Source organism: Hibiscus syriacus, unplaced genomic scaffold, assembly GCF_006381635.1.
Source record: "Hibiscus syriacus cultivar Baekdansim isolate YM2019G1 unplaced genomic scaffold, ASM638163v2 tig00110744_pilon, whole genome shotgun sequence".
In the NCBI taxonomy this organism is placed as follows: domain Eukaryota; kingdom Viridiplantae; phylum Streptophyta; class Magnoliopsida; order Malvales; family Malvaceae; genus Hibiscus; species Hibiscus syriacus.
The window spans coordinates 463,260-478,678 of NW_024062846.1; the positions used below are offsets into that span (position 1 = coordinate 463,260).

General features: G+C 31.9%; 1 protein-coding gene across 1 annotated transcript; it reads left to right on the forward strand.

The window, feature by feature from the left end:
• Nucleotides 1-8,659: 8,659 nt before the first annotated feature.
• Nucleotides 8,660-14,628, forward strand: LOC120139357. Its single transcript, XM_039154604.1, has 3 exons — nt 8,660-8,855; nt 10,955-11,051; nt 13,845-14,628. Exons 1-3 carry the CDS (start codon nt 8,660-8,662, stop codon nt 14,626-14,628), a joined length of 1,077 nt encoding a protein of 358 aa, XP_039010535.1.
• Nucleotides 14,629-15,419: the final 791 nt, after the last annotated feature.

The window sequence follows — 15,419 nt, forward strand, 5'->3', positions numbered from 1 at the left end:
TATATTGTAACACCCTCAGAGCTTTACATATGAATCGATCCTATTCGGGGTGTCACATTAGGGTCACCGAAGCAACCCAGACTAAAAATCCTGGAAAATTTAAATTTTTTTAATCCATTTAAAACTGGAAAAGAATTTATAGATAAAAAACAAGTTCAAAAAATCATTTATTTATTAAAAATAGAATTAAAAAATATCCATTAATAAAATAACTTTTAGATTCGAATATAAAAATAGAATACAACCTACATGTCCCCCCAATTATATGCACCGTACTCCACAAGCAACGCCAGTGGGGCTCCTTTACTGATGTCGGCAAAAGCACATGATCAAACTCTTTAACCTAAAATGGTAAGTAACAGAGTGAGCTTTGGAAAGCATAGTAAAACAGAACTATCAAATGAATGCAATAGGTCATCAGGTACATGGTAAAGCATAAATTTTCTTAAAGATAAAGAGATCATCAGATTCTAGGAACGAGCTTAGATTTCATTAATTATTTCTTTAGGTAACCATTAGGAAATCAAAATCTGAAGGAAATATTCATAGATAGATTCAAGAGATTGAGATGACGAGTCTAGTATGTTCCAACAAAATCATAGCAAGTGTGTAAATCTTTTAAAAAACAACAGTTTAAAACAAATTTTGAAGACCACAGTAATACCTTCCAACCAAACACTAATATGTAGTTCCTCAAATCTGTATCCATAAGGACTTAACCTAGGCCCATTGGGTGTAGGTGCCAACCTAAGGGAATATCTTGGGGCCTAAGAGCCTACCTAAGGGAGCACCTTAGGGCCTAAGATCCTACCCAAGGAAGTACCTTGTAGCCTTAGAGCCTACCCAAGGAAATGCCTTAGGACTTCAGTTTCTACCCAAGTTCACCTTAGGTCCGTAAGAAACTACTAGCTTGATCAGAGCTGAACCTACATACTCCAGAATCCTACCTATACGATATCTCAATAATCAGTTCATACAGTAAACAGTAGACTCTATGATCCATATATCAGGAATTATTATATTTTTTAGTGAAAACATGTAACCAGAGAACACATATCATGTAGCCATAGTTCATAAACAGTAAATCAATACATCAGTAAATTAGTAACTTTGGTAAATCACATTTCAGGACAGATAAAATAATCATATAGCACATAGGGAACACACTAGAGGAACCAGTTATTTTCTAGAGGTACTTAGCAATTATCAAGCGGGGAAAACACAAAACTTTTGTAAACTGGTTGAATTTTAGAAATGAGATCCTTATAAAAAAGGGGTTTGATAACCAACGAATTCATCAGTCATTTAGAAAGTGATTTATCAATATCATATTATTCAAATACATCAGCAAGGTATTAAGGAATTATTTAACCAAAATTTATTTAGGATTCAAACATTCCTAAAGTGATTCCATCAATCAGGCTTATAAGGGCATTTTAGTCATTTAATTCTTTAGAAATTTAATAAATCAATTTAATAAGGGTATGCAGTGATTTACAAAATTCTATATTTTAAGCATCTTAACATGTTTCCAATTCCAATCGCACTGTACAATTTCTAGTAAATACGACACTTATCAATTATATAGGTAGAGAAACTTCACGAATATTCATTTATTAAAACTAGTTGCACTGCAGAATTGAACTGATCACCTTCAGAACCATCTTTGGATGGATCATAAGGAGACTAACATGTATTTAACCAATATTTATTTACTTCCCGTATTGTAATAGTATTAGAGATGATCGAGCTACTTAGATCGTACTATAAAAACCTCAGCGTCGTTACAACATTTAAAGTTTCACTGGTATCTTCAAAAGTTATCCAAAGACATTTACTTAATCCAAGTCATGAGGGTACTTAGATCATTCTGGAATTCGAGGTAGATTTCTTCGTCCAGAGCTTAAGGATATTCAGTCAATCCAGGGCTTAGGGGTATTTTAGGTTATTTTACACTTCAGGGGTATTTTGGTCATTTTACAATAAAAGGGTATTTCAGTCTTTTCCTTTTTTCTAGTTTTCCATTTAATTCAAACTTTTCATTTATTTTAGTCATTTTAAACAATTCTAACCATAAGAGTACTTTTGATAAGTTAATCTTCGGGTGTATGCTTATAAATCAGAAATTCTAGGCCTCGTGTCTTCTCAGAGGTTACGAACTATTTATCAGAAATATTCCCAACAAAATAGGAACTTAATAGTTAAATCAGTAATTTATTGGATTAGATGCAAATTCTCAGGGTACTTTCTCAATCAGGTCAATCTGGGCTACTTTTACCTCTCAAAGGAAATTCTGTAATTTCTCATCTAGGTATTTTCAGTGTTTCAATTTTTAACAAGAGTAATCAAAATTTAAAGGTTATGAGGTTAAAGGATTCACCGGTTAATCACAAAAATTGGAATTGTTCCTTATAAATCTTCTAATTTCTTTTTCGAGCCATCAGAGTTTTATTCAGTTGCTTACTTTTTACCACATTCGAATCGAGTTTAGAAATAATTAACTATACAGATAAGATGAAACATATTCGTCCATGCACTTAGCAATACCAACATGTACCCTAAAGCATGCATAGGTAATAAATTATTACCTTGATTATCGAGGTACACCGGTCAAACATTCAAACTCTATTTGATCGCTCTCAAACTTGAATCCAACATCCAATAATATCTTATATACATATCAAAATAAATTACATCATAAACGAAGCTTAATTACGAAAAAAGATTGAATCGAGATGTTAATTAGTGAAAAATAGCTTACCAGGTTCGAATTTGACAAAACAAACTTTGGATTCATACTAAGAACGTCGAAAAACATAAATTATGACTTTTCAAAAAAATTAACTTTTTGGTCAAAGTCAAAGTTAATGCGGGTTAAAGTCAAAGTCAAATATGGTCAAAGCCAATAGGTTGACTCAGTCGAATTAACTTAATGAGTTGACTCAGTCGAGCTAGCTCAGATCAACCCGATTCAATCTGATTGGACCGGTTCCAAAAGGCTCTTGGACCATCTGATAACCCCATGCGCACTGTCGGGGTGTGCGGTGGCGACGAAGGTCGTTGAGGATGATCGATTACTCCATAAGCTGCAACTTAACATTTAATCTAATTAACTCAAAATCAACCTAATATATCGATGAAAAATTGAAAAGGAGGCTGCCAAAAGCCTTACCCACGGCAAATAACAATGGCACGACAATGGGTGACCAAAACTCTTGGGTTTCGATCACACGAGGCCAACGAAGCCAATGGGAGTGGTGGTAAGATGAGACATTTTCTAGCTTAAAGGAATGGGAAAATTCAAGGTTGAGTCCCTGGACTCTCTGAAAATTTAGAAACTACCATAAAATCTTGAGAATATTATAGCTTGGTCCTTCAAAATTTTGCCTCAACTTTGGGGTATGGAATATATATACTTTATAGCTTATATACTTTATATAGTATATAGTTTATATACTTGTACTTTATTTACTTTATACTTTACATATATGTATATACACACACACATCATACATATGTACTTACATCATTATCAATGACAAGTGTATATATATATTATACTTATATTTATAATTACGTACATACATTATGCTTAAATACATATGTGCATATATCATTGATCAATGATAAGTATATATATATATATATATATATATATTATATTGTAAGTTTGATATATATATTATATACATAAGTAGATTATGTTATATATTTTGTAATACAAATGGGCTTATATTAATAATTTGGACTTTTATATATATACATAAATTATTAATTGTATATTGGGCTTACAAATGGGTTTTATAAATATTGTGTTATGTAATTTGTAATACGAATGAGCTTATATTAATAAAAAATGAATGTTGTTTAATTTATTTAAATTGATCATTGAATGTTGTTTAATTTATTTAAAGTATATATATAATTTGATCATTGAATGTTGTTTCTAAATATAAGCTATAAGTATATTCTATATATAATTTGATCATTGAATGTTGTTTCTAAATATAAACTATAAGTATATTATATATATAATTTGATCATTGAATATTGTTTAATTTATTTAAATTATAGTTTTGTAATTTCATATTTAATCAATTTAGTCCTTAAAATTATATTATAAAATTCAAAATCTTATAAACTTTTGTTCCTTAACTTCTGAAATAATGCAATTCAATCCATTTTATATTAATTTCAGCTTCACAAGTTACAATTATTTTTTATTTGATCCCTATATATTGTTTAATTTATTTAAATCTTAACTTGTAATTTCATATTTGTTCAATTTAGTCTTTAAAGTTATATTTCTATATGAAATTGGCCCAAACTTATTTATATTTTTATAATTTACTTTAAACCCAACAAATCAAATAATAAATTTCATTTCAAACTCTGTAAATTATATCATAATCTCCAAACCCATTAAAATTTTCACAATCTTTTTAAATGGATTCAATTTTATCTATTTTTATATTAATTTCAACTTATCATTTTATAATTATTTTGATTTGACATGTAATACCCAAATATTAGGCCATTGACTAAATTTAAAAGAATTAAAAATTGAAGATTTATTTGAATAATTGGTAAAAGATGAGAAAACGATTTGGGATAGTGTTTTGAACTAAATTGTAGCAATATATGAATTAAGAGGGCATTTTGGTCCTTTAAGGGGAAAATGAATTTTTAAATTCATTTTCTAGAAAGTATTAAAGAAAGGGGAAAAGGGAAATTAGGGAGAAAAATGACATCTCTCTCTTTTCTTCTTCTTCCCGAGGAAATATCTCTCCCTCATAACAAAGGTAAAATTTTAATTAGTTAGTGTTTCCTTTCGATTATGGTTGGTTCTTGCAAAAGTGTTATGTAAGATTAAGGGAAGGTTATATTAGATTAAAACTAAGTTATGGATGAGATATTAGGGATTGAAGAAAATGGGTTTGTAAGTGATATGTTAAAATAGGAGTGTTTATGGATGTTTACTGGTAGATTTGACTTGTCAAAGGGGTATATGAGAGATTAGAAGCATTGGATAGGATTAAAAACTCATTAGGAAAAGTGGTGTGATTCTTAGAATTGAATGTTCTTTGATGATGTTAGATGTTTTAAGAAACAAAATAAAGGAAAATTAGTTTGGTTAATTAAAGAAGAGTTTGATAGTATTGTATGGTGTAAGTATAACAAAATTTGACCCCATTTATGTAAAAATCGGGTTGATAACTGGAAAATATGGACAAGGGTATCGGTACTGATAGAACAATAACGATTCTATAGGCTAAAATGGGATGAAATAGCTTAGTAGTAATCAGTATCAATACCGACTAGGTAGTATCGATACCATGGTAAGGGTATCGATACCAGGAAAACATCGAATCTAAAACTGGCATCGATACCAGAAGGTGTATTTGTACCATAATATGGTAGTATCGATACCATGGTAAGGGTATCAATACCAGGAAACATCAAAACTAAAATTGGTATCGATACCAAAAGGGGTTATCGGTACCATAATATAGAAGTATTGATACCAAGGTAGTGGTATCGATACTATTGAGCTGGAAACCTCCTATTAGGTTAAACTTGTTATAGAAATTGAGATACTGATATTTTGAATATTCTTAAAGTACAAGGTTAAGGAGTATACTAACATTTAGGTATGGTACATGTTTTAATGGATGCTTGAGTAGATTGGAATCAAGCTCCGGAGATGAACAAAACTAAGGGTAAAGGCAAAATAGTGGAGTAATTAGCCTTACGTTTTGGATACATAGCAAGGAATGTCAGGTTAGTGCATTTAATTATGTACTTACATGCTACAATAGTAATAGTGTAGAAATTATTAATGTATGTATGGTTATTACCAAATGACACTAAGTGTTAAGAAATTCATACTTAGTGTATGAATTTCCGTATTGGGCACTTTGTGTGTTAAAATTTTAACAAATTCATACTAAGTGTATGAAATTCTAGACGCGCATATGAAGATTGTTCATCTATGTATTTACTTATTTATTTATACATGCATTGCATTTTATCTTTATTTTTAATTTTCTGACTGCCGGAGATCTTCCACGGAAGTTGCTCTTAACCTTGTGTTTGGGGCCAGGCTACTACCCTACATCCCTCTTACCCCATTATATATGGGAATAGGGTTTTATTGTTGTTGTATACTAAGTGTATGAATTTCCATATATGCACTATGTGTGCGAAATAAGAAATTTATCAATTGTATGAATTTCGTATGGGAAATATATGTTAAATTGTTAAAAGTTTATAATAAGAAAGTAAATTGTCGTAATTGTAGTGGATGAGTAATCCATGTAAATTATAAAAAAATTGTGGCATTAATAAACTGGTCTTATAGGTATAAATCATAGAATGTATAATGATTGAAAAAGGTTAATTGATATTGAATGATTATTATAGTAGAGACTACTCTAAAACAAAAGATTAATAGGCCTAATTGTGCATTTTACAGAAAAGGTGTCATTTATGCCAGTTAGATGAAATGCTAAGTGCCTTTGAGGCCTAACTGTGCATTTGATAGAAAGGTATCATTTATGCCAGTTAGATGAAAGGCTAAGTGCCTTTGAGGCCTAACTGTGCATTTGACAGAAAGGTGTCATTTATGCCAGTTAGATGAAAGGCTAAGGGCCTTTGAGACCTGACTGTGCAATTGGCATAAAGGTGTCAATTATGTTAGTTAGATGAACTGTTAAATACCGTGGAGTAAAGAAATAATAGCTTAACTGTGCATTTGACAGAAATGTGTCATTTATGCCAGTTAGATGTAAGGCTAAGTGCCTTTGAGGCCTAACTATGCAATTGGCAGAAAGATGTCAATTATGCCAGTTAGGTGAACGGTTAAACACTGTTGAGTAATAGAATAATAGATTAGCTATTTATTTGATAGAAAAGTGTCAAATATTCAAGTTAAATGAAAAGCTAAATACTTTGAGGTAGAAGAATAAAGGAATTATAATGTAAGGTGATATAAATGGTATATAAGTGATATGAAAGGAATATATATATTTATATATTTATATATACAATGTACAACAATGGATAACTAGTATGAAGAGATTTTATAAAGGAAAACGTAAACAGAGCATAATGGGCATGATTGGATACCCAAATGAAAATACAAAAAGGTGTATTAACAATATTTAAGGTGTCGTCATAATAATTCTTAAAGATACATACTAAGAATAATTTCCGTGATGATATGCAAGAATTATGGTTTAACTGAGGAGGGCATAACTGGTCCTTATGAATAATGAAATTAAATTATTATTCAGTATTTATAAGATATTGTCGTATAATTGTAATGTCCTTGCAGTTTTATGTCTCACTAAGTAAATACTTAACGTGTATTTATTTCACGCGTAGGTAAAGGCAAAGATTAGTGCGTAAGGAGTGTAGCAGTAGCAACAACTTTCATCAATTAAAGGTTGACTCATTAGTAATATTATGACACTCTTATTCAATTTAAGAACTTAGTTGGCATGTAATTAACTATGAAAAATATTTTGGATTGTAATTAAGTGATAGTTTTAGTATGTTGCTTTCATAAATATCATATTTTGTAGATGATCAAATTAAAACAAATTTTTACGGGTTTTTAAATGACAAACATTTTTATAAAGTAATGTGACCTTTGTATCTCGTGTATGGAAAGGTATACGAGATATTGATGTTACGTTTATTGGTATCAGAGCTACAGGTTTAGTCGATTCTCGGTCGAAACTGAGTTTAATTGAAATGAGAAAAAGAGGATTACGTGCCATTAAGATTGTCAAGGGTACTGATATGGTGTCATTAATGTGTAATTGATGACACTCCTTACTAACTGAAATGTTATTACTATGTATGTTCTAATAGATGTCAGAACCCTCTAACTCTCGTAGAGCGGAGGAACAAGAGATGAGAGAATTAACTGGTAGCGAAAGTTATGAAGCTAATAGTGAGCAACCAGTTCCATCTGAAAATGCTAGTGCATCTGCACATCAAGGGATGCCGGTACTAGAGTATGGAGCTTTTATGCAAGCTCTCAATGCTATATTGACTCATTTTCAACCCCCTCCGCCTCCTTCTGCTCCTCTAACACCGATAATGTTGATCCTAAAAGAGCTGAAGAGCTTGGGAGCTCCAGAGTTTCGGGAAAAAGGGTGAAGGTCCTTTGGAGGCTGACTTATGGTTAAATGATGTTATAATAATGCTAAAAAATCTTCACTGTTTGGATCCAAAAAAGTTGGATGGAGTTGTATCTTTATTTAGAGGATCAACTCGAGTTTGGTGGTCAAATACTACGGTGTATGCACCACTGAAGCAAGTGACCTGGCAATTCTTCCTGGAAGAATTTAAGAACAAGTATGTGGGTGAACAGTTCAAACGGGAAATGTTGTTAATGTTCCTAAATTTGAAACAAGGTGATCGAGCAGTACATGAGTATGAGGTTGAGTATAATAAGTTGAGCCATTTTGCTACGGAGGTAGATCCAAATGATAAGGCCCGACGTAATTGGTTCATTGAGGGGTTGAGGCCAAAATTAAAAGAAATGATGTTGGCTTTGAGTTTGCCTAACTTGCAAGAAGTTATTAACCGAGCCAAAACTATTGAGAGAGCTCAAGATGAGACATTAGCAGTGGAACATAGTTTACAGATGGGGAAAAGGATTGGAACGCCTTCAACTCCCTATTATGTTAAGAGAGGCAATAGGTCAAGTTTGAGAGATTTCCACCAAGAGGGTTCTGCTACAATTTCACAGAAAACAAAACAGTTTCAGTCGGTTGCTGCTAGCTCAGGTAGAGCAGTTGGAGAAAGAATAGTATTAGACATGTGGAAAAGTGCATCGGGAAGTATGTAGACTTATTAGTGGAGCTTGCTTCCAATGTGGTGAGACCGGTCACTTTGCCCAAAATTGTCCAAAGAAATCTGGGGATAATTTAATGCAATTTGAAAGATCTGTTGCAACCTCTAATAGAAACAGACGAAGTGGAAGATCAAGGGGACGAGATGAATCATTACAGCGACAAGAAACTCGAGGAGTTGCCAGAATCTATAATATTACGACTAATGAGGATCGGGATGATCGAAAAAATTTAACAGATACTTTTCATCTTTGGATGAACCGGTATTAGTATTAGTTGCCCTTGATCTATCCACTCGTACATTAGTACAAGGTTGGCTAGAGCTAGAGGAATTCCTGTATAACCAATATTGAGTAAAATGATAGTCGTAAACCTTAATGAGTCATGGTACAAGTGTGAGTGGAAAGGTAATAGACAATTAATAAAGATTCCAGGGGCTAGGTTATGGGTGAATCTTATGGAATTGTAAATTGATGAGTTAAGATCATTTCTTAAAGTGACATTGATAATGATTGTAAAGAGAGTGATGTCTGATTAAGGTGATAGATATTCAAATAAGAAAAGTAAAATTGTTTGATAATGTTATCAAATTGGGAAATTAGAGATGTCTTTTTAGATCAATATCTTGGGTTACCTCCTGATCGAGAGGTGAAATTAAAGGTAGTTGGATAGTAAAGTATTGAACATGTTTTTATAATTTAATATCAAATGAGTCAAGAGGAATTATCTACGTATGGTTTGGAGTCGGCAGTAGTAGAGTTGCCTCAAAAGATTTGACATCATTATAGGTATAGTGAGTGATACTATAGTGGTGCTAATCACACGAGCCTTGAATACTTATGGAAAATGAAGAGAGTGAACATGAAACAGAAAAGATGTAAAGAACAACTAAAGATGTTCATAGAAATGTGGTAAATGCATAAAGTCTTTAAATTCGATGACGAATTTTCTTAAGGGGGAGAATTAAAATACCCTAAATATTAGGTTAGGGACTAAATTAAAAAGAATTAAAATTTGAAGATTTATTTGAATAATTGGTAAAAGATGAGAAAACGACTTGGAATAGTGTTTTGAACTAAATTGTAGCAATAGATGAATTAAGAGGGCATTTTAGTCCTTTAAGGGAAAATGAATTTTTAAATTCATTTTCTAGAAAGTATTAAAGAAAGGGGAAAAGGGAATTTAGGGAGAAAAAGGTTATCTCTCTCTTTTCTTCTTCTTTCCATTAAAATATCTCTCCCTCATAGCAAATGTAAAATTTTAATTGGTTAGTGTTATGGTTGGTTCTTGCAAACTTAAGTGTTATGTAAGATTAAGGAAATGTTATATTAGATTAAAACTAAGTTATATATGAGATATTAGGGATTGAAGAAAATGGGTTTGTAAGTGATATGTTGAAATAGGAGTGTTTATTGATGTTTACTGGTAGATTTGACTTGTCAAAGGGGTATCTGAGAGATTAGAAGCATTGGATAGGATTAAAAACACATTAGGAAAAGTGGTGTGATTATTAGAATTGAATGTTCTTGGATGATGTTAGATGTTTTAAGAAACAAAATAAAGGAAAATTAGTTTGATTAATTAAAGAAGAGTTTGATAGTATTGTATTGTGTAAGTATAACAAAATTTGACCCCATTTATGTAAAAATCGGGTTGATAACTGGAAAATATGGGCAAGGGTATCGGTACTGTTCTATCAGTACCGATACTATAGGCTAAAATGGGATGAAATAGCTTAGTAGTAATCATATCGATATCGACTAGGTAGTATCGATACCATGGTAAGGGTATCGATACCAGGAAAACATCGAATCTAAAATTGGTATCGATACTAGAAGGGGTATCTGTACTATAGTATGGTAGTATCGATACCAGGCAACATCGAAACTAAAACTAGTATCGATACCATAGTATAGAAGTATCGGTACCAAGGTAGTGGAATCGATACTATTGAGTTTGAAACAACCTATTAGGTTGAAATTGTTATAGAAATTGAGATAATGATATTTGTAATATTCTTAAAGTACAAGGTTAAGGAGTACAATAACATTTGGGTATAGTATATGTTTTAACGGATGCTTGAGTAGATTGGAACCAAGCTCCGGAGACGAACAAAACTAAGGGTAAAAGAAAAATGCCTGATAAATTAGGCTCACGTTTTGGATACATGGCAAGGAAAGTCAGGTGAGTGCATTTAATTATGTATGTACATGTTACAATAGTAATAGTGTAAAAATTATTAATCTATGTATGGTTATTACCAAATGGCACTAAGTGTGCAAAATGTTAAGAAATATATACTAAGTGTATGAATTTCTGTATTGGGCACTTTATGCGCTAAAATGTTAAGAAATTCATACTCTGTGTATGAATTTCCGTATTGGTCTTACGGGTATAAATCATAGAATGTATAATGATTGAAAAGATTAATTGATATTGAATGATTATTATAGTAGAGACTGCTCTAAAACAAAAGATTAATAGGCCTAACTGTGCATTTGACAGAAAGGTATCATTTATACTAGTTAGATGAAAGGCTAAGTGCCTTTGAGGCCTAAATATGCATTTGACAGAAATGTGTCATTTATGCAAGTTAGATGAAAGTCTAAGCGTCTTTGAGGCCTAACTGTGCATTTGACAGAAAGGTGACATTTATGCTAGTTAGATAATAGGCTAAGTGCCTTTGAGGCCTAACTGTGAATTTGACAGAAAGGTGTCATTTATGCCAGCTAGATGAAAGGTTAAGTGCCTTTGAGACCTAACTGTTCATTTGACAGAACAATGTCAATTATTCTAGTTAGATGAAAGGATAAGTGCCTTTGAGGCCTAACTGTGCAATTGGCATAAAGGTGTCAATTATGCCAGTTAGATGAACGATTAAATATCATTGAGTAAAAGAATAATAGCCTAAATGTGCATTTGATAGAAATGTGCCATTATGCCAGTTAGATGAAAGGCTAAGTGCCTTTGAGGCCTATCTGTGCATTTGACAGAAAGGTGTCATTTATGCCAGTTAGATGAAAGGCTAAGTATCTTTGAGGCCTAACTGTGCAATTGACAGAAAGGTGTCAATTATGCCAGTTAGATGAACGGTTAAATATCGTTGAGTAAAAGAATAATAGCCTAATTGTGCATTTGACATAAAGGTGTCATTTATGCCAGTTTGATGAAAAGCTAATTGCCTTTGAGGCCTAAATGTGCAATTGGCATAAAGGTGTCAATGATGCTAGTTAGATGAACGATTAAATACCGTTGAGTAAAAGAATAATAGCCTAACTGTGCAATTGGTAGAAAGGTGTCAATTATGCCAATTAGATGAACGGTTAAATATCGTTGAGTAAAAGAATAATAGCCTAACTGTGCAATTGGAAGAAAGGTGTCAATTATGCCAGCTAGGTGAACGGTTAAACACTATTGAGTAAAAGAATAATGGATTAGCTGTGTAATTGACTATAAAGTGTCAAATATGCAAGTTAAATGGAAAGCTAAATACTTTGAGGTAGAAGAATAAAGGAATTATAATGTAAGGTGATATAAATGGTATATAAGTGATATGGAAGAAATATATATATATATATATATATATATAATGTACAACAATGCATAACAAGTATGATTAGATGCTATAAAGGAAAACGTAAACAGAGCATAATGGGCATGAAAGGATACCCAAATGAAAATACAAAAAATGTGTATTAACAGTATTTATGGTGCCATCATAATAATTATAAAAGATACATGATCAATTAGCACCTTGGTGCAATACATGTATAGTACTTCCACATTTAATGTACGCAGGCCAAATAAAGAATAAAGGGGGAAATTATACAAAAGGATAAGTATGATGAACATACTAAGAATAATTTCCATGATGGTATGCAAGAATTATGGTTTAACTGAGGAGGGCTTAACTGGTCCTTATGGATAATGAAATTAAATTACGATTCAGTATTTATAAGATATTGTCGTATAATTGTAATGTCCTTGCAGTTTTATGTCTCACTAAGTAAATACTTAACGTGTGTTTATTTCACTCGTAGGTAAAGGCAAAGATTAGTACGTAAGGAGTGTAGCAGTAGCATCAGCTTTCATCAATTAAAGGTTGACTCATCAGTAATATTATGACAATCTTATTCAATTTAAGAACTTAGTTGGCATGTAATTAAAATATGGTAAATAATTTGGAATGTAATTAAGTGATAGTTTTTGTATCTTGCTTTCAGAAATATCATATTTTGTAGTTGATCAAATTAAAACAAATTTTTATGTGTTTTCAATTGACAAACATTTTTATAAAGTAATGTGACCTCTGTATCTTGTGTACGGAAAGGTATACGAGATATGGGTGTTACATGATCCCTCATCTTTGCATGTTGTTTAATTTATTTAAATTATTTTTTGTAATTTCATGTTTATTTAATTTAGTCCTTAAAATTATATTTTTATTAAAATTGACCCTTAATTATTTATATTTTTGCAATTACTCCAAATCATATACAATTATAAATTACAATTTGTCGTTCATGAAAGACAAAAAATAATTAACCTAAAAATAACCTGACTTGAACTTAATTCATACCTGATAAGATCCGTCCTGAATTTTTTCTTTTAATGATATGACCCGATCTGACCGAGATCCGACTGAAATCCATCCGACTTGAATTAACCTGATATTTAACTACTTTGGACCTAAACCATTTTGACCTGAACTGATATCGATCCAAACTAAAATTTACTTGATTTAAACCTGAACTAAATCTGATGTCAATTCAACCTGAAAATGACCCAAACTGATTTGACCCAGACCCGACCTGATCTGAGTTGAATCATCTAATTGACCTGACACGACCTGTATCCGATTTGACCTGACCTGACAGGATCCAACTGAAACCTGAACGATTACCTGATTTCACATCCCCACCTAGTTGTTGTCTACTATGTGTCTAACTAGGTTGAAGTTGTAATATAACCTTCAAGTGATGCTAAGTCAGTTTTGAGATTTATTTATAAGAATATATTCACTCGCTTTGACACACCAAGAGCATTCATTAGTGATAAAGGTTCCCAATTCAAATACAAGCAAGTTATCAATGCTTTGCAAAAATATGGAGTGAAGTATCGTATTGCTACAATTTATCATCCTCAATCCAACGGTCAAGTAGAAGTCTCCAATCAGGAAATTAAGAAAATCTTGGAGAAGGTTATGAACCTTTTTAAGAAAGAATGGTCTTTGCGCCAAGATGAAGCATTGTGGGCATATAGGACAGCCTACAAAACCCCATTAAGAATGTCTTTGTTTCGCCTTGTTTATGGAAAAGCTTGCCATTTGCCCATGGAGCTGGAGCATAAAACAATGTGGGCCCCTAAAAGGTTAAATTTTGACTTTAATGTTGTTGGCGAGAAGAGAATGATGGACTTGAATAAACTTGAAGTGCTTCGCAATGATGCCTATGAAAGTTCCAGAATATACAAAGAAAAGAGCAAGAGATGGCATAACAAATACATTTTGCCACGACAATTCCATGTTGGGCAACTTGTGTTGCTATTTAATTCTCGATTGAAGTTATTTTCGAGGAAACTAAGGTTTCATTGGTCAGGGCCATTCGAAATTGTTGAAGTTTATCCTCATGGAGCCTTGTTAATCAAGAACTTGGTGGATGGGAGCACGTTTAAAGTCAATGGACAACATTTGAAGCATTATTGCAAAGAACAACCTCAACATATTGCTTCCATTTCACTAAGCGAATTCCCATCTCTTTAATTTTATTTCCCTACTTTCAATAAGTCAATTTTGACATTAACTTAGTTTTTATTTTTCTTCTTTTATCTTTTTCTATGTAAGGAATGCCACAACATTATTTGTTGCTTCACCAGTTTTTCCTCAATGTTGTCTCATCCATTAGCATCCCTAGTACAAGGATGCCCAACTAGGGGAGTATTGTTTTCCCTTTTTCCTATGTTTTATCTTATTTTGCAGTAGCAGCGACGATCAAGTGGAGTTCTACTTTATTTTTGTCCCTTTTATAAGATAGGGAAGTGACAATTTTTTAGTAGAATAGTTTATTTTGGATGTTATTTGTTTTCGAACATAAGTTGTTTAATTAAATGTTTCTTGTTATGTTTTATGTGTGGCCATACTTATGGGAAGATTTTGGAAATAAATTCATCTCTATGTATATGATTTCTATAATTTTAAAAATAAAAGTTATGGATTTTTATATCATACTATCTTTGTGCAGTGTTGTGTTTGTGGAAAGCAAAGTTTAGTATATAGAGATGTATGTTGCCAATAGTCCAATATTGTTAACTATTTGATTAAATTGAATTAATGAAGGTTGATTCTTGTTAATTGAATGTTGTTAATCATTGCTAGACACATGAATGCATTGTTTTAAGCATATCCATAGTAGGAATGACCAAATAGCACATACATCCATTGAATATTTGCTATGTTGCTCACCCGAATGTTGTAGCACTACTCGACACTTATCATTCTGATTTTTATATTATGTAGTTTATTTATATTTCCATCATTCAACCTTACATCATTTG

Coding starts and splice junctions, on each gene's coding strand:
- LOC120139357 (XM_039154604.1), top strand. CDS start 8,660: ATGGGGAAAAGGATTGGAACGCCTTCAACTCCCTATTATGTTAAGAGA. Junction 8,856..10,954: donor GTGGAAAAGTGCATCGGGAA/GTATGTAGACTT, acceptor ATGCTTGAGTAG/ATTGGAACCAAGCTCCGGAG. Junction 11,052..13,844: donor TACATGGCAAGGAAAGTCAG/GTGAGTGCATTT, acceptor ATAACCTTCAAG/TGATGCTAAGTCAGTTTTGA.